This window comes from Rhinichthys klamathensis, unplaced genomic scaffold (assembly GCF_029890125.1).
Source record: "Rhinichthys klamathensis goyatoka isolate OS25496 unplaced genomic scaffold, OSU_Roscu_1.1 h1tg000941l_1, whole genome shotgun sequence".
In the NCBI taxonomy this organism is placed as follows: domain Eukaryota; kingdom Metazoa; phylum Chordata; class Actinopteri; order Cypriniformes; family Leuciscidae; genus Rhinichthys; species Rhinichthys klamathensis.
The window spans coordinates 70001-97500 of NW_026607268.1; the positions used below are offsets into that span (position 1 = coordinate 70001).

At 40.0% G+C, this 27500-nt stretch overlaps 2 protein-coding genes across 2 annotated transcripts in view; one reads left to right on the plus strand and one right to left on the minus strand.

The window, feature by feature from the left end:
* The window catches only part of opn6a (opsin 6, group member a), a 13894-nt gene extending 12393 nt beyond the window's left edge, over positions 1–1501 (plus strand). Inside the window, exons 5-6 of the mRNA XM_056244215.1 lie at positions 166–389; positions 1047–1501. Of these exons, the coding sequence (XP_056100190.1) occupies positions 166–389; positions 1047–1496 (674 nt within the window). The 3' untranslated portion in view covers positions 1497–1501. The remainder of the gene's footprint in view (positions 1–165; positions 390–1046) is intronic.
* A 4073-nt stretch (positions 1502–5574) lies between these two features.
* Positions 5575–27500, minus strand: part of strn (striatin, calmodulin binding protein) — a gene marked incomplete at its 5' end in the record, with an annotated part of 28812 nt that continues 6886 nt past the window's right edge. Inside the window, 11 exon segments of the mRNA XM_056244216.1 lie at positions 5575–6191; positions 7205–7291; positions 7378–7479; positions 9049–9195; positions 10371–10538; positions 15104–15225; positions 18032–18079; positions 18228–18403; positions 19599–19735; positions 22049–22192; positions 24935–25045. Of these exon segments, the coding sequence (XP_056100191.1) occupies positions 6022–6191; positions 7205–7291; positions 7378–7479; positions 9049–9195; positions 10371–10538; positions 15104–15225; positions 18032–18079; positions 18228–18403; positions 19599–19735; positions 22049–22192; positions 24935–25045 (1412 nt within the window).

Genomic DNA, 27500 nt, shown 5'->3' on the forward strand with positions numbered 1-27500 from the left:
ACACACACACACACACACACACACACACACACAGGTCATAAGAACATCATGTGGAGATACACACACACACACACACACACACTCTCAAACACACACACACACACACACTCACACACTCTTATATATATGCATGTACACAAGTGTATCTTTCTCTCTGTTCGGCAGACCGAGGGTACGGCACCTGCGAGATCGACTGGGTCAAAGCGAACTATTCCACCATCCACAAGTCCTACATCATCTCCATCCTCATCTTCTGCTTCTTCGTGCCCGTGCTGATCATGCTGTTCTCCTACGTGTCCATCATAAACACGGTGAAGCGCGGCAATGCCATGTCAGCGGAGGGCGACCTGACCGACAGGCAGCGCAAGATCGAGAGGGACGTCACCATCGTGAGTCTGGCTTCACTGCGTTCAGGAGTGTTTTAGCATTCAGACTTATTTTAGAGTTAGAATAAAATGAGAGAGAAAGAAACAAAGAGAAATATGATGTTTATCTGTGTTACAAATGCCCCAGGCACAGCGTTTAGCATATTTTTGATAAAACTACGACAGTAATAGCCTGCCGAGACCACAAATATGAGACACCTGTGTTAAAGTCAATGGAGCGCTGTGAAAAAGTGTCGGACCTCTGTGGGAGCTCGTTCTTGGCTGCGCTGTGATTGGTCAATCTACATTCTAGGGTGTGGACTGTATTAGTGAGTAGAGTGACTAAATGAACATTATAACAGTAGATGGCAGCAGAGGACCACTCACTGGCTCACTTTCATTTGAAAAGTGTTTAACACGAGTAAACCACGAAAGTAAAGCACATTTTACATGTTAACTTCATAAAGCATGCTTACACATCGCGTTTATGATCGCTGTGGCGCCCCCTACTGGCCAATCAGGGCATACCTTCAAAAGTCTCCTTCATTTATACAGCGCTTTCTACAGCACTGAGAGTTTCAGCTTTACAGAGATACAGGAGAATAATGCAGCAGAGTGTGTGTCCAGGAGAGAATAGCGTCTCCTACCAGCTGATGTCAGTTCAGTGTGTTTGGTCCTCAGGTGTCCATTGTGATCTGCACGGCGTTCATCCTGGCCTGGTCTCCGTACGCCGTGGTGTCCATGTGGTCGGCGTGGGGTTTCCACGTGCCCAACCTCACCAGCATCTTCACGCGGCTCTTCGCCAAGTCCGCCAGCTTCTACAACCCGCTCATCTACTTCGGCTTGAGCTCCAAGTTCCGCAAGGACGTGAGCGTGTTGCTGCCGTGTAGAGGCGACGGGAAAGACACCGTCAAACTCAAGCGCTTCAAAAAGATCAAGGGGAAGGCGGAGGGGGCGTCGCCCAGGAGACCCGAGGAGCAGCGCGAGAAGAAGAGCCGTGCAGGAGGAGAGCCGGCAAACCCCGCCCCCAGCCTTCGCCCCGAGACTCCGCCCCCTCCCGGCAAACAGGTGTACTTCATCACCGCGCCCGAGCCGTCAGACACGCCCGAGTACGAGTGCGCCAGACTGTAGATCACCAGGGATCGGGCCGGTTGCTGTTTTTTTATTTTTCTCTTTTTTTTTTAAATTGGATAACAGAACAATAACAACATGCACATACAGAGGATCACAATGTATTCGACTATGATCTATTACATTCATAATAGCATCAAAGGAAACGGAGAAAAATAATAAAATAAATACTAATAAATTATATGTGAGCGACTTCAGTTTCATGGTAATGATGTAAGCAGCGTGAAAAGCTATTTTTGTAAATGATGGATGTGAATGTGAAATATTGTTTTTTAACAACTGTGTACATCTGCATTATTAAAGACAGTTTTGTGTTTACATGCACTTCATCACAAGATATTAAACTCGAAACATCAAACATTATGATGACATTCCAGTTGTTTTCTTTAATCCTCTCTTGAGTTGGCACTTATTTTGTATATTTTATTGTATATTTTGTGTCAACTATTTATCTTACAAACCAGTATATAACAGTGCATAGGCAATTTGGGATGCGTCTGAAGACTTATACAATCGTACACTTCAGAATCTAGATCTTTGTTTCCCTAAAAATATTTAGGGTACTTAATCTTTTATTTTCTCTTTATCCTCTTCATATGTGTCTCAGTACTTCCTTTAGATATCTGACTTTACATACGAATGTTTTGTTTTGTTTTTTTAACTCTTATGTTCTCCTGAGTGTGTGTATATTTGCATCTGTTTCTTGAATAAAAAAAAAATGAAGATAAATAAAAAGACCCCAAAAATCTCACCGGAAGTAGTTGCTCATCCGGGAACTTTTTGCCTACTTTTTTTTATGAATACGGACATACTTATTTTCAGCTATATAATAGGAAAGTACAGTATGCAGCCGCGATCGCGTCTTTTATAATCGCAGTTAATTAGGCTAATTAATTAATGACGTCTTCAGAATAAAAAGACATTTCGAATGAGTCATAAATGAATGCGCTAAACACAAAGCGGAGCCCTTTAGATCCAGCATTCAGGAGAACACGGGGAGAGATAGTGTAATTAGATAATTGGAGAGTCAGACGTGATTTATACAGTTGTTTTTGGTGACATTAACATCTAATGTGAACATTTCACCTCATGAAAACGCTCGTACGTCTTCGTGCCTTTAATGAAAACACCGTGAAAAAAAAATAATGCGTTTATTTTTGTTCTTGCACTTCTGTCATTTGCTTTCAGTTACACGTGAGATTATAGTTGTTCATATCAAAAATAAAAATTCCTGTGATGAAAGCTGAACACAGTTGTGCTGCTTCATATTTATGGAAACCGTGAAACATTGCTCATTTTCCTTTGCTGAAGAGAAAGATCAGAACAGCATTTATTTTAATTAGAATCTTTTGTAACATTATAAATATCTTTACACTTTGAATGCGTCTTTAATGAATAAAAGTATTACTATCTTTCAAAAAAACAGTGAGAGGTTATGAAAAAAAAAGAAATATGAATTTCAGTCTACTAAAATAATAAATCCTGCAGCGCCCCCTGGTGGCCGCGGTGACTTCCTGCAACATCACCTATGACACGTGACCTTCACATGTGGCTTACATCAATATATCAGAATATCAAATTCTTCATGAAATAATTCTATTTTTGAGCTTAAGAAAAAAAATGTGTATCCACCATTGAAATTTCCAAGACTTTTCCAGGTTTTCCATGAGCGCAGGAACCCATGGAGAGTCACTGCATGAATCACAAAATACAAAACACACGTGAAATACAACATATTCTTTTATTATTGTATTATATTGATAAATGTCCATCTGAGGAAAAAAAAAAGAATACAACAAGAAATCAAGAATAAACTGTAATATCAATAATAAAATATGTACAAGAGGAGTATAGCATTTATTAACAATCTTCCCACTCTCTCTCTATACAACCAAAAGGGTAAAAGTTCAGTGACAGCTCTATACAGGCGGAACCGGAACACGTCTCGTGTGTGACGTCACAGCCCGATCGTCCAATCAAACTCCCTTCAAATTCTCCATCTCAACTCGAATGTTTCCGCTAATCATTGAAGCGCGTCGATCGATCAGTAACCGGTTATTAAATCTCCGTTTAGCACGTTAGTATGTTCAGTAGCCGAGTCCGCTGTACAGTTCCCATCTCTGACCAGCAGGTGGCGCGAACGACTCTCTCAGCACTACATCCGCTCATCCTCAGTTAGCTTCGCAATGTTAATATACACTGTATTCTGGTTCATAAATAGATTGTTGATCAATACTTTAAAACTATACATATTGAGATTCTTTCTTATATATCTAAAATGAATACGCACCGAGAATGAACGAAATCAGAAAATATATTTACTAGTACGAAAACACGCACGCGGTTCCCTTTCAACGTCCCAAACCAGCGCGCGCTCTCTGTGCACGAGCTTAACGTCAAACGTGCCTCAGATTTAAAGGAGAAGAATCCAAACATGAAAAAATAACTATTTAATCACCCTCGTGTTTTAATCGTGTGGAGATTCTGTTCAACACTGTAAAATGAGCAGCTCACTAAGTGTCACAATTATTATTTTGAATAGCCAATATCTCACAATTCAGACTTTATAATATTTTATCCTACAATTCTGAGAAAAAAAGTCAACTTTGAGTTTTAAATTTGGAATTGCGAGAAATTATTCGCAATTGAATTTTTTTCTCAGAATTGGGAGATAAACTCAAAATTCAGAAAAAATGTCAGAACTGTGACAAAAAGTTGCAATTACTTTAAAAAACAACATTGCAAGTATATCTCACAAGTCAATCTTTTTTCTCACAGTTCGGAGAATATAGAGACACAGTTGTGAGAAAGTCAAAACTGTGATATTAAAAAATTACCATTTTTAATAGCGTGTATTTCACAATTTTGACATTTTTTACCCTCAGAATTTCACGTTTATATATCGCAATTAAAGCCCTATCGTATTTTCCTCGTAATTCCTAGTTTGTTTTTTCAATTCTGAGAAAAAAAGTTTTACATTTGTAATTGCGAGAAATTATTCGCACTTTTTTTTCCTCAGAATTTAGAGGGGAAAAAAATCAGAATTGTGATATAAAAAGTAACATAACTTAAAAAAAAAAAAAAAAATTCGTAGAGAAAGTCCCGCGGGTTTGAGGGCGAGTAAACGCTGACAGATTTCACGTTTGGCTGAACTAGTCCTTTAACAACATTTGGTCGAGTAGCAAACCTCCGCCTGAAGGAAACACACAAACACTCAGTTCTCGTGTAGTGCTCGTGTCATCATGTAAAGGCAAACGATCCCCATAAAAGCAGAAATCTCTATCCTAGCAGTTAAAAACACGCAGACCTGCACACGCACGTCTAGAGTTCAAGTAATCACAGACCAATCCAAATAAAGCAGAAGAGTTCAAATAAACAACCTCAACCTGCAAACGTGTGTTACGATCTATCTGCAGCCGACCACCAGTCACACAATGATAAAAAACACTAGTATCTGTTCCAAACTATTACATATCAAATACATAAACCACCACCTGTGCAGCGAGCCGGTGCGGCGGGCGAGCGAGGGCCAATCACGGCGCACCGCATCACCGGTCATTCGTTTGGCATCACAGGCAAAACAAAAGATGAAAAAGGCAAAAATAAATAAACATCACAGATTTCAGACAAATATAGATCCCGAATCGTTGTACTTTGAGTACAGCTTGTCAAAAACTGCAACACATTCAAACTATTATAAGACTTTTTCCGCATAATCACGAATATTCATAAACTCTAATCAAGCGGTCAGCGTTAAGGATCTGACCGGAGAGGGTTTCACAGACGGGCCGTTTTTAAAAATAAAAACATCCATAAACAGGCAAACGGAGTTTTATCAAATCGAGGAGAAACTGCAGGTTTACGCATTAAAATATTAATATTATTAATTCAACGTTAGCGCTTATGAAGGTTGAAGAAGCGCGTCAGAGACGGATCCACCACAGAGCCGAGACTCTAACAGAGAACGAGCAGATCAGGGTTCTGCTGACGGGTCTCGCTGGTCATGTGGCTCCGGGGTGAACGAGCGTCTTGATTGGTTTATATCCCGACACGAACATTTAGAAACGTAGAAGTTTTCTGAGCCGTTTTCATGTTATATTATGTACAGATTGTATTGAATAAATTAACAGCGGCGGACCGGACTCGGATCTGACGCTCGCCTCAGTGTGTTCAGACCATCCGGCTCTAGAACTCGCAATCATGTGACGTATTTGAGTTTAAAAGTTGATTTCCAGGCGCCGGAGAGGAACGGAGAGAGCCCGACTTTCTGGAGACTGTTTGAAGCAAAAGGCACGTCGTTTAAAAGGAGAGGAATAATGCTCACGTCCGGAGAGACATAATGAAAGGGAAATAAAAGAAATTAATCTAGGAAGCGTGTAACTTCCTGTGAGGCTGAACGGAGGAGGAGCCGAGACGCTCCTCGTGTGTGTGTGTGTGTGTGTGTGTGTGCTTCCCCTCGAGCACCAGGCCCGCCCGGATCATCAGCTTCGAGTTCGTGGAAGCGGTTTGGGTCGGAGGTCAGAGGTCATACGAAGACTTTAGCGAGGGCGTCGGCTCCCGCGCTGCCGATGTAGCATTTGCTGGGATGAAACGCCACGTCGTGGATCGACTCGTCGAACTTCTTCCGGTGAGCCGTGAACTCCTGGATGCACGTCTTGTTCTCCATGTTCCACAGACGCACGGAGCAGTCGTGACCTGAGACACACACACACACACACATCAACAACTTCCTCTGACTGATACACACACACACACACAAGGATAACGCTGCTCATAAGTAGAGATTGACTGATGTTGATTGTTTTTGATGACCGATACGGATTTATTTGCATGTTTCTGTGCCGATAGCCGATACACAGAACCGATATTTATCCGTTTATTTGATTTTGACAATTATAAAAACAGCACTAATCTGAGCAAACTGTTTAAAGTCCCCCTGTAGTCAATAACCACGTGATATATACTAATAACTTCAACGTAGAACTGAAGAAACAACAGGTGAGAACTAATGAGAAACCATGGCAACAAACCAGAGCTCAGGCTAAGGAAACCGTGAGCTGGAAACTAAACAGAACGACTGTGTGTTTTAAGGTATAAAGACGGGTGTATTCCTCAGGCCTCACGGCAGACGCCTCTGTTCTACAGTCCGCCTGTAGTCAATCATATTATCCCTTAAAACTCATCTTTGATCAGCGAAATTACATATTTAAACGTTTATTCATGTCTTAAAATATCTTGAATGTAACTCGACACCTCATTTAGTATGCGTGGATCTATGAATATGCAAATGAGCCCCGCCTCCACTCACTCCCTCAGCTCAGAGATCCACTGGTTGACGATCACACGTTGATCTGATTGGTTACAAGGTCGTTTGTGACGTCAGAAACACCAGCGATTTCAAACCGTGTTTTTGAGACTGTCTTTGGTTCACTGCAGTTTTAAGGAGGAAATACTCAGCAATGCTGTCGACTTATGATCTTACACATGGTTTAAGCGTATTAATAACACCACATACACACATAAACAACATTAAACGCTGGATTTTCATCTTTAGATATCGGTAAAATCAGCCAATCTCTACTTATGAGCAAAGCAAAATCTGAGTAAAATTGATGTTTTTAGGGTTTTGAGCCGTTTATGATCTTTCCCTAATGAAAGAACACCATTAAAAGCGTTTGCATGATTATGATCCATATGCGTGAACTTACTGCCGGACATCAGATAGAGTCCATTGGGATCCACCGCGAGACTGGTTACAGCATCGAGATGAGCCACCATAGAGTGAATACACTTGCCTGAGACGAAACATCAACATAAGCATCATCATCATCATCATCATCATCATAATAATAACTGTGGGCTCTTGATGTCCCTCTGTTACCGGTGTTATTGTCGAAGAAGCGTATGTGCCGATCCTCCTGTGCCGTTACGGTGATGGGAAGCGTCGGGTGGCTCAGGACTTTATTGATCTGACACGGCGCATCTGAAGATCAGACAGGTCAGAGGTCAGAGAGGATCATGGGATGTTACCAGACACTCATCTTCTATTTATAGGGCAGTTTACGTTTTTATTAACTTTATTTAATAGGGCGGTTTTAGTTAAAAAAATATATAATTATCGGGCAGTTTTATTTATTTAAATTTTTTTATTTATAGGGCAGTTAAATTTTTTTTTTTTTTTAAAGGGCAGTTTTAGGGGAGGGGGGGTTCAATTTTTTTATTTATGGGGCAGTTTAATTTATTTTAATTTTTTATATATAGGGCAGTTTCTTTTTTTTATAGGGCAGTTTTAGTTTAAAAAAAAAAAATATTTATGAGGCAGTTTTAGTTTTTTTAAAATATATTTATAGGGCAGTTTTATTTTTTTTTATTTTTAACAGGGCAGTTTTATTTTTATTTTTTATTTTATTTATAGGGCAGTTTTTTTTGTTTTTTATAGGGCAGTTTTAGTTTTTTTTCAATTTTTTTTTATTTATGAGGCAGTCTTAGGTTTTTTTTTTGATAGGGCAGTTTAATTTATTAATTTTTTTTATTTATTTATGGGGCAGTTTTAGTTTAAAAAAATATATTTATGGAGCAGTTTTTTAAAAATTATTATTAATTTATTTATAGGGTAGTTTTAGATTAATTCTTCTTTTTATAGGGCAGTTTTAGTTTTTTTTAATTTATAGGGCAATTTCATTTTTTTTTTTTTTTTTTTTTACAGGGCAGTTTTTTTTATTTTTTTATTTATGGGGCAGTTTTATTTTAATTTTATTTATAGGGCTTTTTTTGTTTTGTTTTTTTTATAGGGCAGTTTTAGGGTTTTTTCCCCCCAATTTTTTATTTTAAAATTATTTTAATTTTATTTATGAGGCAGTTTTATTATTATTATTTTTTTAATAGAGCAGTTTTATTTATTTTAAATTTTTTTATTTATGGGGCAGTTTTAGTTATATTTTTATTTATTTATTTATGTATGGAGCAGTTTTTTTGGTTTGTTTTTTTTTATAGGGCGGTTTTAGGTTTTTTTTTGTCACGTACCAATAACAGGAATTAATACATACCAGTGTACAAATATATAACTACAAATAAAAGAAAATAATAAATTGGTAGGTGTAATTTGTCAACATTGCCTAATGCATTAGCTAGCATGGACTAACAATGAGCTATTTATTTTCACAGCATTTATTAATCTTCATGTTAGTTAATAAAAAGTTGCTCATTGTTAGTTCACTAATGTACAACGTTTGATATGAAAAATGTATTATTAGTCATGTTTTAGTGTTTAAATGAATAAAGATTAATAAATGCTGTAGAAGTTTTGTTGTTTGTTAGTTCTAGTTAATGTAGTTAATTAATGTTAACAAATAGAACATTATTGTAAAGTGTTGCCAATAAATCATTTAAAAATGGAATTCTAACCACTCTGAAAAATATATATTTTTTTTTTAAAGGATTTTAAGCGTCAAGCGTTCTGTTCTCGGTGAATGTGAAACACTGTGGCAAACAGCAGAACATTAGAGATATGAATGTGTGTGTGCAGAGCTGGTGTCTGATGTGGTAATATTACCGGGTTTCCCGGCGGCCTGCGACTCCAGCTCCAGGATCATCTGTCGGGTCTCCATGTTGAAGATGCCGGTCCTGCCGTTGCTGAAGGACGTCACCATGTGAGCCGGGTCACAGCACACCAGATCCACTGACGACGGGACGCCCAGTTCTGGAGCACAGGCAAACACACACGGGTCTCTCACACGGTTCACACCACATTCATAAACTCAGCTTTTATTTTTGTAAACTGATCATTAAGCTAAATCATTCTTTAAGACTCAATTATTTTGGGGCGTGTTTCGAACCCTATATGAGCTAATCATAATCATTAACTGATATACATTTTTTAAATTAAATAAAATAATAAAACATAATAAAAGTCTTAAAGAATTAAAGAATGACTTCATATTTTATTTTATGTATTTTGGGGTGAATTTCAATCCTAATATCATCTAACCAGAATTACAAATGACAGCAAAATAATGAAATTTAAAAAATAAAAATTTGTAAACTGATGTGTTAAATCATATTTCTTTGTTATTTTGGGGTGTATTTCAATCCTGATATCATCTAACCATGATCATTAATGACAGTAATAAAACAAACAAAAAAAGATTATTCATTCATAATATATATATATATATATAGTGGTATGTGGTAAATCTTTCTTTAAAGGTACAGTGTGTAATAAATGCAATATCATAAACATAACTGTGTGTTCAGTGGTGTATAAAGATCTTACATAATGAAGCGTTATGTGTTTATTAGCTTAGACTGAGGCGTTTCTCTCTACACACACCGCGGGTCCGCTTACACACACATGTTTCTACAGTGGCCCTGAGCGGACAAACCCGTTTCATCACTATGTTGTTCTTCATGATAAGAAGCTGCTAAAGTCAGCGAATAAAACACTGACACAATGATGAACAAGTCACAATAATATTCGCAATAACATCGTTTTACTGAATAATCAAGTAAACCTAATTTCTCAATTTATCTTTGTAAAGAAACCTCATTGGTTAACTGGCTACTGTTACTGTCTCAGACGACGACATCACTTCCTGTCGGCCACCGTAACTTCTGTTGGGTGCAGTTCACAACCTCACCACTAGATGCCGCTAAAACTTACACACTGCACCTTTAAGACTTTTATTATGTTATTTTATGTTATTTTGGGGTCAGTTTCAATGCTGATATCATCTAACTATCATCATCATTAACAAAATAAAGAGAAAACAGATCATTATTAAACTATTATCATTCATAAAATATTATAAAATACAAAAATAAAATATAAACAATATTTTTTTGCAAACGGAAGTGTTAAATATGTATGTGTATGACCTTGGTTCTGGTTGAAGAGGGCGATGGCGGGAGCAGCGTCTGCAGCGTTCCAGAGTCTCACGGTCCCGTCAGCGGAGCAGGACAGCAGTGTGTGATGAGCCGAGCTGTAGACCAAACCCCACACTGCATCTGTGTGTCCACACAATGACCCGCGCAGCACTGACGGCTCTATCAGAGAGAGAGAGAGAGATAGAGAGAGATAAAGAGTGTCAGTCATCAAAGCGCATCCATCCATCATAAAAGTGCATCTGTCCATCATAAAAGTGCATCTATCCATCATAAAAGTGCATCTATCCATCATAAAAGTGCATCTGTCCATCATAAAAGTGCATCAGTCCATCATAAAAGTGCATCTATCCATCATAAAAGTGCGTCTGTCCATCATAAAAGTGCATCTGTCCATCATAAAAGTGCATCTATCCATCATAAAAGTGCGTCTGTCCATCATAAAAGTGCATCTGTCCATCAAAAAAGTGCATCTATCCATCATAAAAGTGCATCTATCCATCATAAAAGTGCATCTGTCCATCATAAAAGTGCATCTATCCATCATAAAAGTGCATCTATCCATCATAAAAGTGCGTCTGTCCATCATAAAAGTGCATCTGTCCATCATAAAAGTGCATCTATCCATCATAAAAGTGCATCTATCCATCATAAAAGTGCATCTATCCATCATAAAAGTGCATCTATCCATCATAAAAGTGCGTCTGTCCATCATAAAAGTGCATCTGTCCATCATAAAAGTGCATCTATCCATCATAAAAGTGCATCTATCCATCATAAAAGTGCGTCTGTCCATCATAAAAGTGCATCTGTCCATCATAAAAGTGCATCTATCCATCATAAAAGTGCATCTATCCATCATAAAAGTGCATCTGTCCATCATAAGTGCATCTGTCCATCATAAAAGTGCATCTGTCCATCATAAAAGTGCATCTGTCCATCATAAAAGTGCATCTATCCATCATAAAAGTGCATCTGTCCATCATAAAAGTGCATCTATCCATCATAAAAGTGCATCTGTCCATCATAAAAGTGCATCTATCCATCATAAAAGTGCATCTGTCCATCATAAAAGTGCATCTATCCATCATAAAAGTGCATCTGTCCATCATAAAAGTGCATCTATCCATCATAAAAGTGCATCTGTCCATCATAAAAGTGCATCTATCCATCATAAAAGTGCATCTATCCATCATAAAAGTGCATCTGTCCATCATAAAAGTGCATCTATCCATCATAAAAGTGCATCTGTCCATCATAAAAGTGCATCTATCCATCATAAAAGTGCATCTGTCCATCATAAAAGTGCATCTATCCATCATAAAAGTGTATCTGTCCATCATAAAAGTGCATCTATCCATCTTAAAAGTGCATCTGTCCATCATAAAAGTGCATCTATCCATCTTAAAAGTGCATCTGTCCATCATAAAAGTGCATCTATCCATCATAAAAGTGCATCTGTCCATCATAAAAGTGCATCTGTCCATCATAAAAGTGCATCTGTCCATCATAAAAGAGCATCTGTCAATAATCAAAGTGCATCTGTCCATCATAAAAGTGCATCTATCCATCATAAAAGTGCATCTGTCCATCATAAAAGTGCATCTATCCATCATAAAAGTGCATCTGTCCATCATAAAAGTGCATCTATCCATCATAAAAGTGCATCTGTCCATCATAAAAGTGCATCTATCCATCATAAAAGTGCATCTGTCCATCATAAAAGTGCATCTATCCATCATAAAAGTGCATCTATCCATCATAAAAGTGCATCTGTCCATCATAAAAGTGCATCTATCCATCATAAAAGTGCATCTGTCCATCATAAAAGTGCATCTATCCATCATAAAAGTGCATCTGTCCATCATAAAAGTGCGTCTGTCCATCATAAAAGTGCATCTGTCCATCATAAAAGTGCATCTATCCATCATAAAAGTGCATCTATCCATCATAAAAGTGCATCTATCCATCATAAAAGTGCATCTATCCATCATAAAAGTGCGTCTGTCCATCATAAAAGTGCATCTGTCCATCATAAAAGTGCATCTATCCATCATAAAAGTGCATCTATCCATCATAAAAGTGCGTCTGTCCATCATAAAAGTGCATCTGTCCATCATAAAAGTGCATCTATCCATCATAAAAGTGCATCTATCCATCATAAAAGTGCATCTGTCCATCATAAGTGCATCTGTCCATCATAAAAGTGCATCTGTCCATCATAAAAGTGCATCTGTCCATCATAAAAGTGCATCTATCCATCATAAAAGTGCATCTGTCCATCATAAAAGTGCATCTATCCATCATAAAAGTGCATCTGTCCATCATAAAAGTGCATCTATCCATCATAAAAGTGCATCTGTCCATCATAAAAGTGCATCTATCCATCATAAAAGTGCATCTGTCCATCATAAAAGTGCATCTATCCATCATAAAAGTGCATCTGTCCATCATAAAAGTGCATCTATCCATCATTAGGGTTGGGTATCGTTTGGGTTTTATCCGATTCCAGTACCTACTCGGTATTTTTTAAACGGTTCCGGTGCTTAAACGGTTCTTAAATCGGTACTTAAGAAAATGAAACCGCACACACTTTATCAAAAAATAATACCCTTTAATTTACAGGGCCAAACTGGACACAATATTAACTTAAATCTTTAAACAATATAAATACAAGTAACATATGGTAATAATAAATCCAATATAAAATAAAAATTCATATTTACATAATATCAAATGAAACAATATTTTATCAAACAATGTAATAATACTGGAGATTAATAGAGATTACTAGCAGGCAGAGCTGCCAACTCTCACGCATTGACCGTGAGACTCACGCAAATGACCCTTTTCACACAGAAAAATCGCGGACAAAGAGGACACTGACAGACAAGACAGAGAAGGTTACTTTTGATATGGAACAAATCCACAGCTGTCAGATTCTGTCAATATTTTTACGAGATTCACACAATAAATAACGTTTTGGCTCTTTGAAATGTGACAGATCGCTGTAGCGCGTCAGTTCAAACGGCACGTGATACAGCAGCCTACAAATACAAATCCACTGCTTCTTCGCTACGCAGCGGTGAGTGAACCTATGAAAGAGAACATCTCTGGTTGGTGTAACATATCTCTCAATAGGGAACGGGACGCAGCCAAGCTCCTCGCGCTGCCGACCAGCTTCCTTTTTCGGCAGAGAAATCTGAGGAGCAGATGGCGCGCGCGCGCCAACATAGTATGACGACGTAAGTGCGTCGATGCGGCGCCATCAGCCAATGAATTGGCTTGATTCTATATGGGATTCAGACTATCGGCACACCCAGAGGGCGTTCTGACACGTAATTTTACACGTGAAATGCAGCCAAACCTTGCGAGAAAGAGCGCGCATGCGAGACAGAAGAAACTGTGCTCCAAACTGTGTAGCACACGCACGGCGGAGAGAGAGAGAGCGAGAGACCTTGCGTGTGTGTGTGTGCGCGTGTGTGCCTAATGAAGTTAGGCACCGAAATCAGGCACCGAAATTTTCTTTCTTATTCGGTCTGGTTACTACCGTTTACGTCGGAACCGGTTCCCTATTGGCACCGAGTTTCGGTACCCAACCCTATCCATCATAAAAGTGCATCTATCCATCATAAAAGTGCATCTGTCCATCATAAAAGTGCATCTATCCATCATAAAAGTGCATCTGTCCATCATAAAAGTGCATCTATCCATCATAAAAGTGCATCTGTCCATCATAAAAGTGCATCTATCCATCATAAAAGTGTATCTGTCCATCATAAAAGTGCATCTATCCATCTTAAAAGTGCATCTGTCCATCATAAAAGTGCATCTATCCATCTTAAAAGTGCATCTGTCCATCATAAAAGTGCATCTATCCATCATAAAAGTGCATCTGTCCATCATAAAAGTGCATCTATCCATCATAAAAGTGCATCTGTCCATCATAAAAGTGCATCAATCCATCGTAAAAGTGCACCTGTCCATCATAAAAGTGCATCAATCCATCATAAAAGTGCATCTGTCCATCATAAAAGTGCATCTGTCCATGATAAAAGTGCATCTGTCCATCATAAAAGTGCATCTATCCATCATAAAAGTGCATCTATCCATCATAAAAGTGCATCAATCCATCATAAAAGTGCATCTGTCCATCATAAAAGTGCATCTGTCCATCATAAAAGTGCATCTATCCATCATAAAAGTGCATCTGTCCATCATAAAAGTGCATCTATCCATCATAAAAGTGCATCTATCCATCATAAAAGTGCATCTGTCCATCATAAAAGTGCATCTGTCCATCATAAAAGTGCATCAATCCATCATAAAAGTGCATCTGTCCATGATAAAAGTGCATCTGTCCATCATAAAAGTGCATCTATCCATCATAAAAGTGCATCTGTCCATCATAAAAGTGCATCAATCCATCATAAAAGTGCATCTGTCCATCATAAAAGTGCATCTGTCCATGATAAAAGTGCATCTGTCCATCATAAAAGTGCATCTATCCATCATAAAAGTGCATCTGTCCATCATAAAAGTGCATCTATCCATCATAAAAGTGATAAGCAAAACTACAAGTGTGTCCCTTCGAGTAATCAGAAGTTCTACACACACTTGCTGTCTTCACGCCGACTTGAACACTTGGGCCAAATAGAGGAAAAACGTCATGCAAGTGGACAAGTGGGGTTGGGAGTGCTCTCACACACACACACACAGGAGCGTACCGTAGGAGTCGTAGGGGTCGATGTTGGGGTTGGGAGTGTTCCAGCTCTGAATGGATCCGTCTAAACCCCCGCTGAAACACTGGTCTCCAGTCGAGCTCATCACCACACACAGAACCGGACCCCTGCGGACCAGAACACCAGCAGAACATGTTCAGATGATCATTAAAGAGCAGTTCCCGTCTGTGTTCAGTGTGTGATGTTGCTGTGTGATCATGAGAAGCTCCAGTTCTCCTCTATATCAGCGTCAGTGTTCCTGAACTCCTGAAACGCCTCCACTGTAGTCTTGAGTTTCGAACACGTCACAATATTCCTCATTATAATAATTCATACGCAGAATAAAGGGGCGGGGCCTGGTTGAGTTAGTTAGTAGTGTGTTAAACTGGCGGTTATGGAAAGGGGCGGGGCATTTCCCAAACACACTCAAAGCGCTCGACCAATCACAACACACTGCTCCAGCCGACCAATCAGAGCACAGTGTGCTTTCAGGAGGAGGGGCTTCATAGAGACAGGAAGTAAACAGGGCAGTGTTTCCCGAAAGCATCGTTAGACAACTATGGTCGTTATCAGCAGTTTAACGAGTCATGTTTCAGGAAACCATCGTACTATGTATTATACAAATGTATTACTTTAGGAGGGAAATCTGATCATGAATTAGCTGATGATTTTAACTCTTTTTATACACGTTTTGATATTCATGATTTTTCAAAAGAACTGTCTGATTATTGTGGGAATTCAGTGACTCAGAATACTACTGTTAAACTTCAAATTAATAAAGCTGATGTACGTAGTTGTTTTAAACAGGTTAAGGTTGGGAAAAGTCCAGGCCCTGATAACATTAGTGGTAGGCTGCTGAGGAACTGTGCAGAGCAGCTCTCAGGGATTTATTCATTTATTTTTAGTGAATCATTACAACTTTCTAAAGTCCCTCGTCTATGGAAAGATGCCATAGTGGTGCCAATTGCGAAAAAAAGAGATTCTCCTTCTCTGAAAGATTATAGGCCTGTTGCACTAACCTCCTTGGTTATGAAATCTTTTGAAAAAATAGTAAGGAAGGAGATTTTAGCCTTAACACAGTCAGCACTTGATCCTATGCAGTTTGCATATAGATCTGGCAGAGGAGTTGATGATGCCACTTGTACCCTACTGAATATGATTTTAAGACATTTGGAAGGCAAAAAAAAATCATGTACATTTGCTATTTATTGATTTTTCTTCTGCTTTTAATTGTGTTCAGCCTTTTATTTTGGCAAAGAAATTGATTGATAATTTTCACTTAGATTTTAACATTGTGTGTTGGTTGGTGGATTTTTTAACTAATAGATCCCAAAGAGTACGTGTCAATGGAGTGTTGTCGAATGTACTGTGGTCTTCCACTGGTACCCCACAGGGTTGTGTTCTGTCCCCTCTTTTATACTGATGACTGTCGTAGTACTTTTAATGGGAGACACATTGTTAAATGTGCGGACGACTCTGTGATTGTGTCGCTTCTTAATGAGTTTGAATCAGACTTTGGTCCAGTGACAGATCATTTTATCAAATGGTGTGATGCTTCATTTCTAAATATTAATGCCTCAAAAACAAAAGAGATGTTCATTGATTTCCGTAAGAAGAACTCTGTACCTGTGTTGCCTTCTGTCATAAAGGGACATCAGGTAGAAGTGGTTACACAGTACAAATATTTAGGGACTGTATTTGATGACAAACTACAATTTGAGGCAAACACTGATATCATTAGAGGAAAGGCTCTTCAGCGTATGTATTTTCTAAGGAAACTTCGAACTTTTAACATGGATGTTTCTTTTATGAAAATGTTTTATACTTGTTTTATTGAAGCTGTTTTAAGTTCTTCTATTATTTGTTGGTATGATAATCTTAATGTTAAGAATAGGAGGAAGTTGACAAGCATAGTCACAATGTGTAGCAAGATAGTTGGGATCGATTTAAGGACCATCACACAAATTTATGAGCATAGGATGACTAGGAAGGGCCAGTTAGTCCTTTCTGATGTCACTCATCCATTATGTACTGAACTTCAACTACTTCCTTCAGGACGGAGATTTAAACTCCCCTTGTGTAAATCAAATAGACACAGAAATTCCTTTATACCTGCTGTAATTAGGTTTTTAAATGATTGATTGTAATTTGTGTGTTGTGTTGTTATATGTGCATGTGTATACTGCTGTCTACACAAAGAATTGCCTTTGAGGACAATAAAGTTTAAAGTTAAGTTACTAACAAACATTCGCAAACAGCATCGCAGAGGTGTGTGTGTGAGCGACAGATCTCACGCTGCGGTTAGAAGAGGAGTTTCTCGTTTGCATGACATGTGGACTCAGTTAATCCTGATCTTGAGCAAAATCAGCAAGCTGACATTCAGTGCAATCATATCTTTTATGCAGAACACACACTAATGTCTCAAATATTCCTCAGAAGCATGTCTGTAATCTATAGCAAAACATCCAGCGTTAGTTCGATCTCAAACAGATTCATTAACAGTAGTTATTACTCCAAACACATGCGTGACATCATTAACCAGCGCGGGTGAACGACCAATTAGCAACAATATGGTTTCAGGAAACAGACGAGACTCGCTAGTGGATTTCTAACCGCAGCTCGAGATCTGTCGCTCACACACACACCTCTGCGATGCTGTTTGCGAATGTTCGTTAGAACGATGGTTTCGGGAAACACGACTCGTTGAACTGCTGATAACGACGAAACTTGTGACCGTAGTTGGCTAGCGATGCTTTCGGGAAACAAGAGCGTTACTGACAGACCGGGGAGAGAGGAGCCGCAACAATGGAGAATATGAGGAGAATAATCAACATTCAAGCAGGAAAAGCTGTTCTAGTGGAGCCTGAAAACAACATGACATAATTGCTCAACATAGAGTTTAGAACACGTGTTTATATTCTGGAAGACCTGTACCTGTGAGCCCTGAACGTGTAGATGGGCTCGACATCAAGAGCTGCACACCTGAAAGCACAAACACAAGAGTGTGAGGAGCCGACCCGAGGGAAGCTCAGAGAACCAGCTCTACAGGCTCAGGGAGGGTCGGGTCCGCTCGGGCGGTGCCAGTCCGGTACCCAACCCTCACAGAACCGTGCAGTGAGATCAGACTGACTTCTTGGTTGGTGCCGTCTTCTGCAGGTTCCACATCTTCAGCGTGTGGTCTTCAGACGCGGTGATCAGAACCGGCTCCACCGGGTGGAACGCCAGGCCGCGGATCGAGTCGAAGTGGTTCCTGAGGGTGAACTTCGGGTTCCACGTCTTGCGCAGGGCGTCTTTGTTGTTCGTGATCTGAGGAGAGTAGCAAACACATCGGCATGGCGATGAACGGACGGACATTAACATTAGTCATGATTTTAATATATACAGTCAAACCTACATTTATTCAACATTTCTCACATTATCACAGTATAATGTGATATATTACATATATATATATAACATTATATTGTTTATGTGTCTATGTGGTGTGTTTAATATGCTTTAAGACAAATCATGTGTACATTCATAAGTCGACAGCATTGCTGAGTATTTTCGGTCGAATTTGTATTAAATGCATGCCAGTGATTTTACATAATGCGAGATCTAACCAGATAAAATAATATTAATGCCTGATGGTTTCATGTGTAAAACAAAGCCCTCTAAAGCTGCATAATGTGTTTCTGAACATTAGGGCTGCCCTCGACTAAAGACTTTTCAAGTCGACTAGTAGTCGTTCATTTAAGCCATTAGTCGACTAATCGCGCGTTTATATTAGTAAGTCATAAATCATAATAATGAGCCTTTAATTGCCATTATGAAACACCTAGCCTAATCAGCACTCAAATGTACATAATCTGAGAATATTTATTTTCCATTTGAATCTGTGCATTCAAATGTAGACATTTCAAGCTTTCTATAGATATATTTCTCATGTCTGTGAAGCAAGTACACACTGAGTTTCGGTTCATTTGTGTGAGGCGCTCAAAGTTCACTGAGACCGAATCGGCAGAAAGCAGGATTATTTTACAAAAGCACAACGTTTTGTTGTTATTGTGAGTTTTAAAAAAATAAAAGTAGACCCTTTACAGTTTGCATTACTCTAATCTGTATGACCGAAAATGACGGAGTATTTTAAGTAAAATGCAGTGATGTGTGTGACATGAAGTAAACTCTTTCCACACACACACTTACAGTATGTGCCTAATAATAGCACATTTATCTGTTAACATTATATCGAGAGGACTTGTAAAGTTGCTACTTACTGTACATGTTTGAAGTGATGAGCCATATTTGAGGTGGATGAATGAACGATCTGTCGTCACAAGCCTGCGTGATTTTTTTTTTCTGGGACTAACCGACTAATAAAGTCTTAGTCGACCAAACCTCTTCTAGTCGGCTAACGGTGAGTGGACTGTTAGGGGGCAGCCCTACTGAATTTTGAGTAAAGATTGTATTGCCGGAATTGAAGATTTAGTAGTAGTTATGATAATAGCCCTGTACTCACGTCGTAGGACAGAGTCTCGGCCTCGTTGGCCACGGTGAGCCCGGCGAGTTCTCCCAGACCCAGCTCGCTCTCCAGCGCCTCGTCAGAACCCATGATGAAGGACTTTCCCGAGGACGGAGGAAAGGTCAGGGCTTCCACTGCAACACACACACACAAACACACACACACACACACACACACACACACACACACACACACACACACACACACACACACACACACACACACACATGAGCCGCTTGCAGAGATGGGATCATTCAACTCAATTCAATTCAATTCACATGTATTTGTAAAGCGCTTTTCACAACACACATCGTTTACAGCTTTACAGAAAGTGCATGAGTCCACATTACAGTTTACAGTGATCTGTCATCAGAGGAGACTGTCTGAGTTATGCATTTCAGTAATGCACATATACAAAATCACAGTTAGTGAAAAAGGTATTCATTTAAACAATCTATTAATTTAAGGCAGAAACAATGAGCTCATTAAAGTAATGAATACTTGTTCGTTAAAGGGGTCATCGGATGCAAGATTCACTTTTATATGGTGTGTGCATATAGATGTGTGTGTGCAGTGTGTGGACACAACCACCAGACAATGAAGAAAAACTCATTCACTCCTTTTTATTTAATCCTCTAAAGGTCTGAACACTCTCAATAATCAAGCGTTTGGATTTTCTGAGCAATATGATGTCATAATGCTCATGCTCCGCCCACGACCGCTGACAGACTGCCCCCTATTAGCATATTCCCCGTATTAGCATATTCCCCGTATTAGCATATTTCCCGTATTAGCATATTTCCGCCCTCAGCCATTTGTATACAGTCCGCCAAGGCATCACTTCATGTGTCTTGTGTGTATATATATATATATATATCTCTATAGTGTCGAGACGCCCCATGGGGGAGCAGTGGCTAATTATCACTTAAAGAGACATGCACCGGAACGGGTCGCTGTGAACAGAGCTGTGTTTGAGGAGGTAAAGAGTGTGTTGTTTTCAGTGTTGGGCAAGTTACTTTTTAAAAGTAATTAGTTACAGTTACTAGTTACTTCTTCCAGAAAGTAACTAAATTAGTTACCCAGTTACAAATTTTAAAAGTAACTAGTTACTTGAGAAAGTAACTATTGCATTACTTTCAAGTAAAATTAAATTTTAAATGCTCAAATGTTACCCCACATACCCCTCTTTAACGGAACTTAAAATACATGTGCATGTTCAATTATTTATGATAAATCTGAATATTATAATGAAATGGACACTTATACAATACATTATTAACAGAAACATGAAACATTGTACACACATCTAAAAAAAAAAAAAATGTTGCTGTGGGACAAAGTGAGACTAGCCTCCAATCAAATGCCATGTATGTAGATATTATGTTTATATAGTGGATCAATGCAAATAACACAATAGATGTTTTGGAACTTTTGATATTTATTGCCCCTCAACAGGCCACAACTGGGCAAAATTAAATTAAGCTTGTTAAGATCGTCGCCATACCTGTCTCTCGTTGACTGACTGGCTTGTGTTGTTCCTTGTGTGTCCTGTCCTGTCCGACTATGCGTTATGATTCACAATTCATGAGCGTTAGCCGTTAGTGATGATGGGTCGTTCGCGAATGAGCGTTAGTGATGATGGATCGACTCGTTCGCGAATGAGCGTTAGTGATGATGGATCAACTCGTTCGCGAATGAGCTTTTGATGGGTCGTTCGTGATTCGCGAATGAGCCGACTCTAAGACCCGGCTCTTTTAGGTGAACGTCGGGAGCTGGCTCGCATATCTGAAGAGCCGACACTATTTTTACAAATTTAGCCTATAGAAATTCAATAATTATGTAATAAAAATTTAAATATTATAGTCAAAGTCATTTAAAGAGCCGTTTGTGAGCCAAAAGAGCCGGCTCTTTTCAGTGAGCTAAGTCAAAAGAGCCGAATGCCCATCACTACTATGCGTGCTTTCGAACACCCGCCCAACTCTACCTCTGATTGGCTTACGATGACATTTTACTCTACCTCAGCCAATCGTCAGCATTTATGCGCTTGTCTCGTGCTCTGCCCACTAACCAAGGAAGAACAGTAAAAAAAGTATTTGCCTCTCGCTCAGAGATCTAGTTGGTCTGATGAAAAAAACCCCAGCTTCATCAGTTATAGTAACGCGCCACATTTTTTGGCAGTAACGGTAACGGCGTTATTTAAATGAGAAGAGTAATCAATTAGATTACTCGTTACTGGAAAAAGTAATGCCGTTAGTAACGGCGTTATTTATAACGCCGTTATTCCCATCACTGGTTGTTTTACACAAACATGAGGAATCTGAACCAAAATATGTTACAAACTTTACATGAAGACCCTGAAGAATCACACAACTTGTGGAAAATGGGCATCGACGACCCCTTTAACAAATGATCATAAACTGATGGTGTTTGTGCTGAGGCTGGAATACCCTCATCGGTGCGGCCCAGCTGGTTCTCGTTGAGGCGGGGTAAGTTGGGACGCACCGGCGGCGCCACCGGAGGCTGAATAGACGACAAATCCTCCGCGTCTCGCAGATTAGCCAGCATGTCCTGTAGCTTACACCGGTTCGGCCCTACGAACACAACACAACACCATTCATCTACTTCTGTGGGTGTAAAAGTCCCCGTCAGAACTCGGCCCACCTTTGAGCATTTCTAGTCTATAACCAGAAGCATTTCTCTTTCTATGCTTCATCGAAGGCGTACGGTTCAGGATTAGCTGAGGGTGGACTGTGTTCTGACGAGGGGATTTGGCACAGAGAAGCAGTGGGAAGAAATCAGAGCGAAAAACCAGTGAAAGAAAAGTGATAATTGAGGAGGTAAGCAAGCGACTCTGTACTAAGGGGGTGGAGCCTGGGTTATATACACGCCCACATGGGGGCGGAGACAACAAGCCACACCCCTTTCAAAGCACCAGCATGAAATGCAACAGAAGTGAGCAGTAAAGCGTCTCAGAAATAATAAACAGAAGGAGAAAAGAAACAGTAGTTGTGTTTGAGATGCAGCTGCATCCTAAAAGAACAGGTGATGGAGAACAGAAACGGAGAGCACTCGTTTATTCAGGGCAACGGATGAAAGGAGGAAAAGCAGGGGTGGATGACAGGATAAACACATGAACACGTGACCGGATGGGTGACGGGAAGAACTGAAGAGACCTGCTGGTTTTTGTCAAACTAATGATTTTTGAGAGAAAGAAATTAAATGGGTACATTAGAATAAATTAGTGATAAACCGATATTTCAGGCCAATTAAACGACCAATAACTGGCATTTTGTCATCATCAGTGTGATGTCACTGGTTGGCCCATGACCAGAAATGGAGGTTGGTTTCCATTTTTAAACATTTTTTAATTAATATTTAAAAATACTGAATCTCATAAAACCTGCACAGACACGTTCGCTCAGATTTCCTCAAAATAAAACTGTGCAAAAATATAATTTCTCATTTTTTTCAAAGAAAATTAAGCCTATTTTGAGGACCATCCATCCATCATCCATCCATCCATCAGTCCATCAATCCATCCATCTGTCCATCCATCCATCCATCCATCTATCATCCATCTGTCCATCAATCCATCTATCATCCATCCATCTGTCCATCCATCCATCCATCCATCCATCTATCTATCATCCATCCATCTGTCCATCATCCATCCATCCATCAATCATCCATCCATCAATCATCCATCCATCCATCCATCCATCTATCTATCATCCATCCATCTGTCCATCATCCATCAATCCATCTATCATCCATCCATCTGTCCATCCATCCATCCATCTATCTATCATCCATCCATCTGTCCATCATCCATCCATCCATCAATCATCCATCCATCAATCATCCATCCATCCATTTTTTCATCTGTCCATCATCCATCCATCGTCCACCCATCCATCTGTCCATCATCCATCCATCCATATATCGTCCTGCATACATCATCCATCCATCCATCATCATCCATCCATCCAATCATCATCCATCCATCAATCCATCCATCCATCATCCATTCATCAATCATCCATCCATCCAATCATCCATCCATCCATCATCATCCATCCATCCATCATCATCCATCCATCCATCCATCAATCATCCATCCATCCATCATCCATCCATCAATCATCCATCCATCCATCCATCCATCAATCATCCATCCATCAATCATCCATCCATCCATCCATCCATCCATCATCATCCATCCATCCATCAATCATCCATCCATCATCCATCAATCCATCTATCATCCATCCATCTGTCCATCCATCCATCCATCCATCCATCTATCTATCATCCACCCATCTGTCCATCATCCATCCATCCATCAATCATCCATCCATCAATCATCCATCCATCCATTTTTTCATCTGTCCATCATCCATCCATCGTCCACCCATCCATCTGTCCATCATCCATCCATCCATATATCGTCCTGCATACATCATCCATCCATCCATCATCATCCATCCATCCAATCATCATCCATCCATCAATCCATCCATCCATCATCCATTCATCAATCATCCATCCATCCAATCATCCATCCATCCATCATCATCCATCCATCCATCATCATCCATCCATCCATCCATCAATCATCCATCCATCCATCCATCCATCATCCATCCATCCATCCATCAATCATCCATCCATCCATCCATCAATCATCCATCCATCCATCCATCCATCCATCCATCCATCATCATCCATCCATCCATCAATCATCCATCCATCATCCATCCATCCATCAATCTATCATCCATCTATCATCCATCCATCCATCAATCATCCATCCATCAATCAATCAATCATCCATCCATCCATCCATATATCCATCCATCCATCCATATATCCATCTGTCCATCATCCATCCAACAATCATCCATCCATATATCGTCCTGCATACATCATCCATCCATCTATCATCCATCCATCTATCATCCATCCATCTATCATCCATCCATCCTCCATCCATCTATCATCCATCCATCCATCCATCCATCCATCCATCCATCTATCATCCATCCATCAGTCCATCAATCATCCATCCATCATCCATCCATCCATCTATCTTTGCACGTTGCAGGTATGTTTCTAGTATGATTTAGCCCGTTGCTAGCATGTATATATGTAATTATATTCCCTGCTATAGATGGCCTGTGCAGGTGTTAGTGAGGTTCACTGATATTAGCGCTCTCTCGGCCGTCCTGTGCTCCAGATATCAGTCGTTGAAGAGCCGACATCGGTCGACCACTAGAAGAAGAAACACAGGAATGAGAGAGAGAGACGGCGAGCGAGGGTCCGGTCCGACTTACTCTTCACCCCCTTCTTGCCCTTGCGCTCCTTCTTGTACTGTTCCTTGAGTTTAGAGATCAGGCCCTCATCCACGTCCCAGGACTCAGACGAGGGGCTCTGCTCTTCCTTCTCTACACGGGGGAGGAGGGAGGAACACACGTTATACGCCACGCCGAACCATTCCTGCGCTTCACTTGCAGACGATAAAAACGATTTAAAGGTGCAGTGTGTAAGTTTTAGTGGCATCTAGTGGTGAGGTTGTGAACTGCACCCAACAGAAGTTACGGTGGCCGACAGGAAGTGATGTCGTCGTCTGAGACAGCAGAGAGGAGCCAGTTAACCAATGAGGTTTCTTTACAAAGATAAATTAAGAAATTAGGTTTACTTGATTATTTAGTAAAAAGATGTTATTGCGAATATTATTGTCACTTGTTCATCATTGTGTCAGTGTTTTATTCGCTGACTTTAGTTTCGCTTCTTTGCACGAGGAACAACATAGTGACGAAACGCGTTTGTCCGCTCAGGGCCACCGTAGAAATATGTGGATGTAAGCGGACCCGCGGTGTGTGTAGAGAGAAACGCCTCATTCTAAGCTAATAAACACATAGCGGTTCATTATTTAAGGTCTTTATAAACCACTGAACACACAGTTATGTTTATGATATTGCATTTCTGTCAACAGATCCTCCTGAATATTACACACTGCACCTTTAAGGAGAAGAGATCAGAACTTCTGATCCAAATCTACACTCTAACTGAACACAAAGTCTAACTGAGACTATTTTCGTTACAAACCAGTGTGTTTGATCATATTAAATAAAAATAATATGATAAATAATTCACAGTATAAAGTAGCGTTTAGAGCTTCTGTAGCTCCGCCCCTTTTCAGTGCTGCGCTCGTTGTGTTTCGTCTTCCGGTTTGTAATTTCACATCATAAAGGAAAGATCGTACAGAAAATCAACAGTCTAATTGGGAAAAACAGTTAAAAGGGCCATTATATTGGCAGAAATATGTATTTAAGGGTTTGTAATCATGTGACTGACGTCCCCCTTACAGAAGTCATGAACGAGTCTGAAACTTTTAAACTGCAGTTTTCAATCTAAAGCCGATCGATCCGATGGGAAGACGGGCGTGTGAACGGGAGAAAGATCAGTCCAATTCTCTTCAGAGACTCAACAGATGGGATCAGGAGGGCAGGGAGTGTGTGAGTGTGTGTGTGCGTGAGAGTGTGTGTAGGAGTGAGTATGAGTGAGTGTGTGTTTGTGTGAGAGTGTGTGTAGGAGTGAGTATGTGTGTGTGTGTGTGTGTGTGTGTGTGTGTGTTTGTGAGACTGAGAGGACCAAATGTCCCCACAAGGATAGTAAAACTTGAGATTTCCTACTTTGTGAGACTTTTTGCTGGTCCTCACAAGGAAAATTGATTAATAAACATAATAAAATGTGTTTTTTGAAAATGTAAAAAAGCAGAAAGTTTTTGTGTGATGGGTAGGTTTAGGGGTCGGGTTAGTGTGTGTGTGTGTGTGATGGGTAGTTTTAGGGGTCGGGTTACTGTGTGTGTGTGTGTGTGATGGGTAGGTTTAGGGGTCGGGTTAGTGTGTGTGTGTGTGTGTGATGGGTAGTTTTAGGGGTCGGGTTACTGTGTGTGTGTGTGTGTGATGGGTAGGTTTAGGGGTCGGGTTAGTGTGTGTGTGTGTGTGTGATGGGTAGGTTTAGGGGTCGGGTTAGTGTGTGTGATGGGTAGGTTTAGGTGTAGGGTTAGTGTGTGTGTGTGAGAGAGAGAGAGAGAGAGAGAGAGAGAGAGAGAGAGAGAGAGAGAGTGAGTGTGTGTGTGTGTGTGTGAGAGAGAGAGCGTGAGTGAGTGTGTGTGAGAGTGGAGGAACACACAAGGACAGTAAATCAAACACAATCTACAGGAACATCCAGTGCATTCGATGCTGTGCCGCCGCTCTGAAACCAGTCGTGTGAGAAACAGGAAGTGAAGAGGAGCTTGTGTTCGAGTTCCTGTGAAGATCCGGCATGATGCTGGAATATAGCACAACATATCCTGCAACACTGAATCTACAGATACAACTCTTCTTAACTCTTATAGAGCTGAAGTAACTGTCTTCCACGTAATGTCTTCCGGAATTAAAATGTACGGAAAGACTTTTTATCTCACAATTCTAACTTTTTTCCTAGAATTGTGAGATAAAAAGTTAAACAAGCTTCTAAAGTGCCATATGCTGCTATATTAAAGGCTCCTAATGTTGTTTTGGCGTCTCCTACAACACGTTCATCAGAGGTCAAACACACTGTAATGTCCTCATAATCTCCACTGCAGCTTCAGCTCTGCCTCTCAGTGTCTGAAACGCTTCCATCGAGGATTCAGTCTCTCTAAGCCCCGCCTCTCTGAGAGCTGCTCTGCTGTGATTGGTCAGAACGCTCATTATCATATCTGACTCTCAGCTCTTGATCAGAGTGATGCGAACAGTAACGATGGCGTGGGTTTCACCGTCTCAATCTCAGAAAACAGCGTCTTCTCGACACAAACAACACGAGCCGAACTCTTCCAGTCTCAGATACACTAGTGTTTGAGGGCGGGGCTAA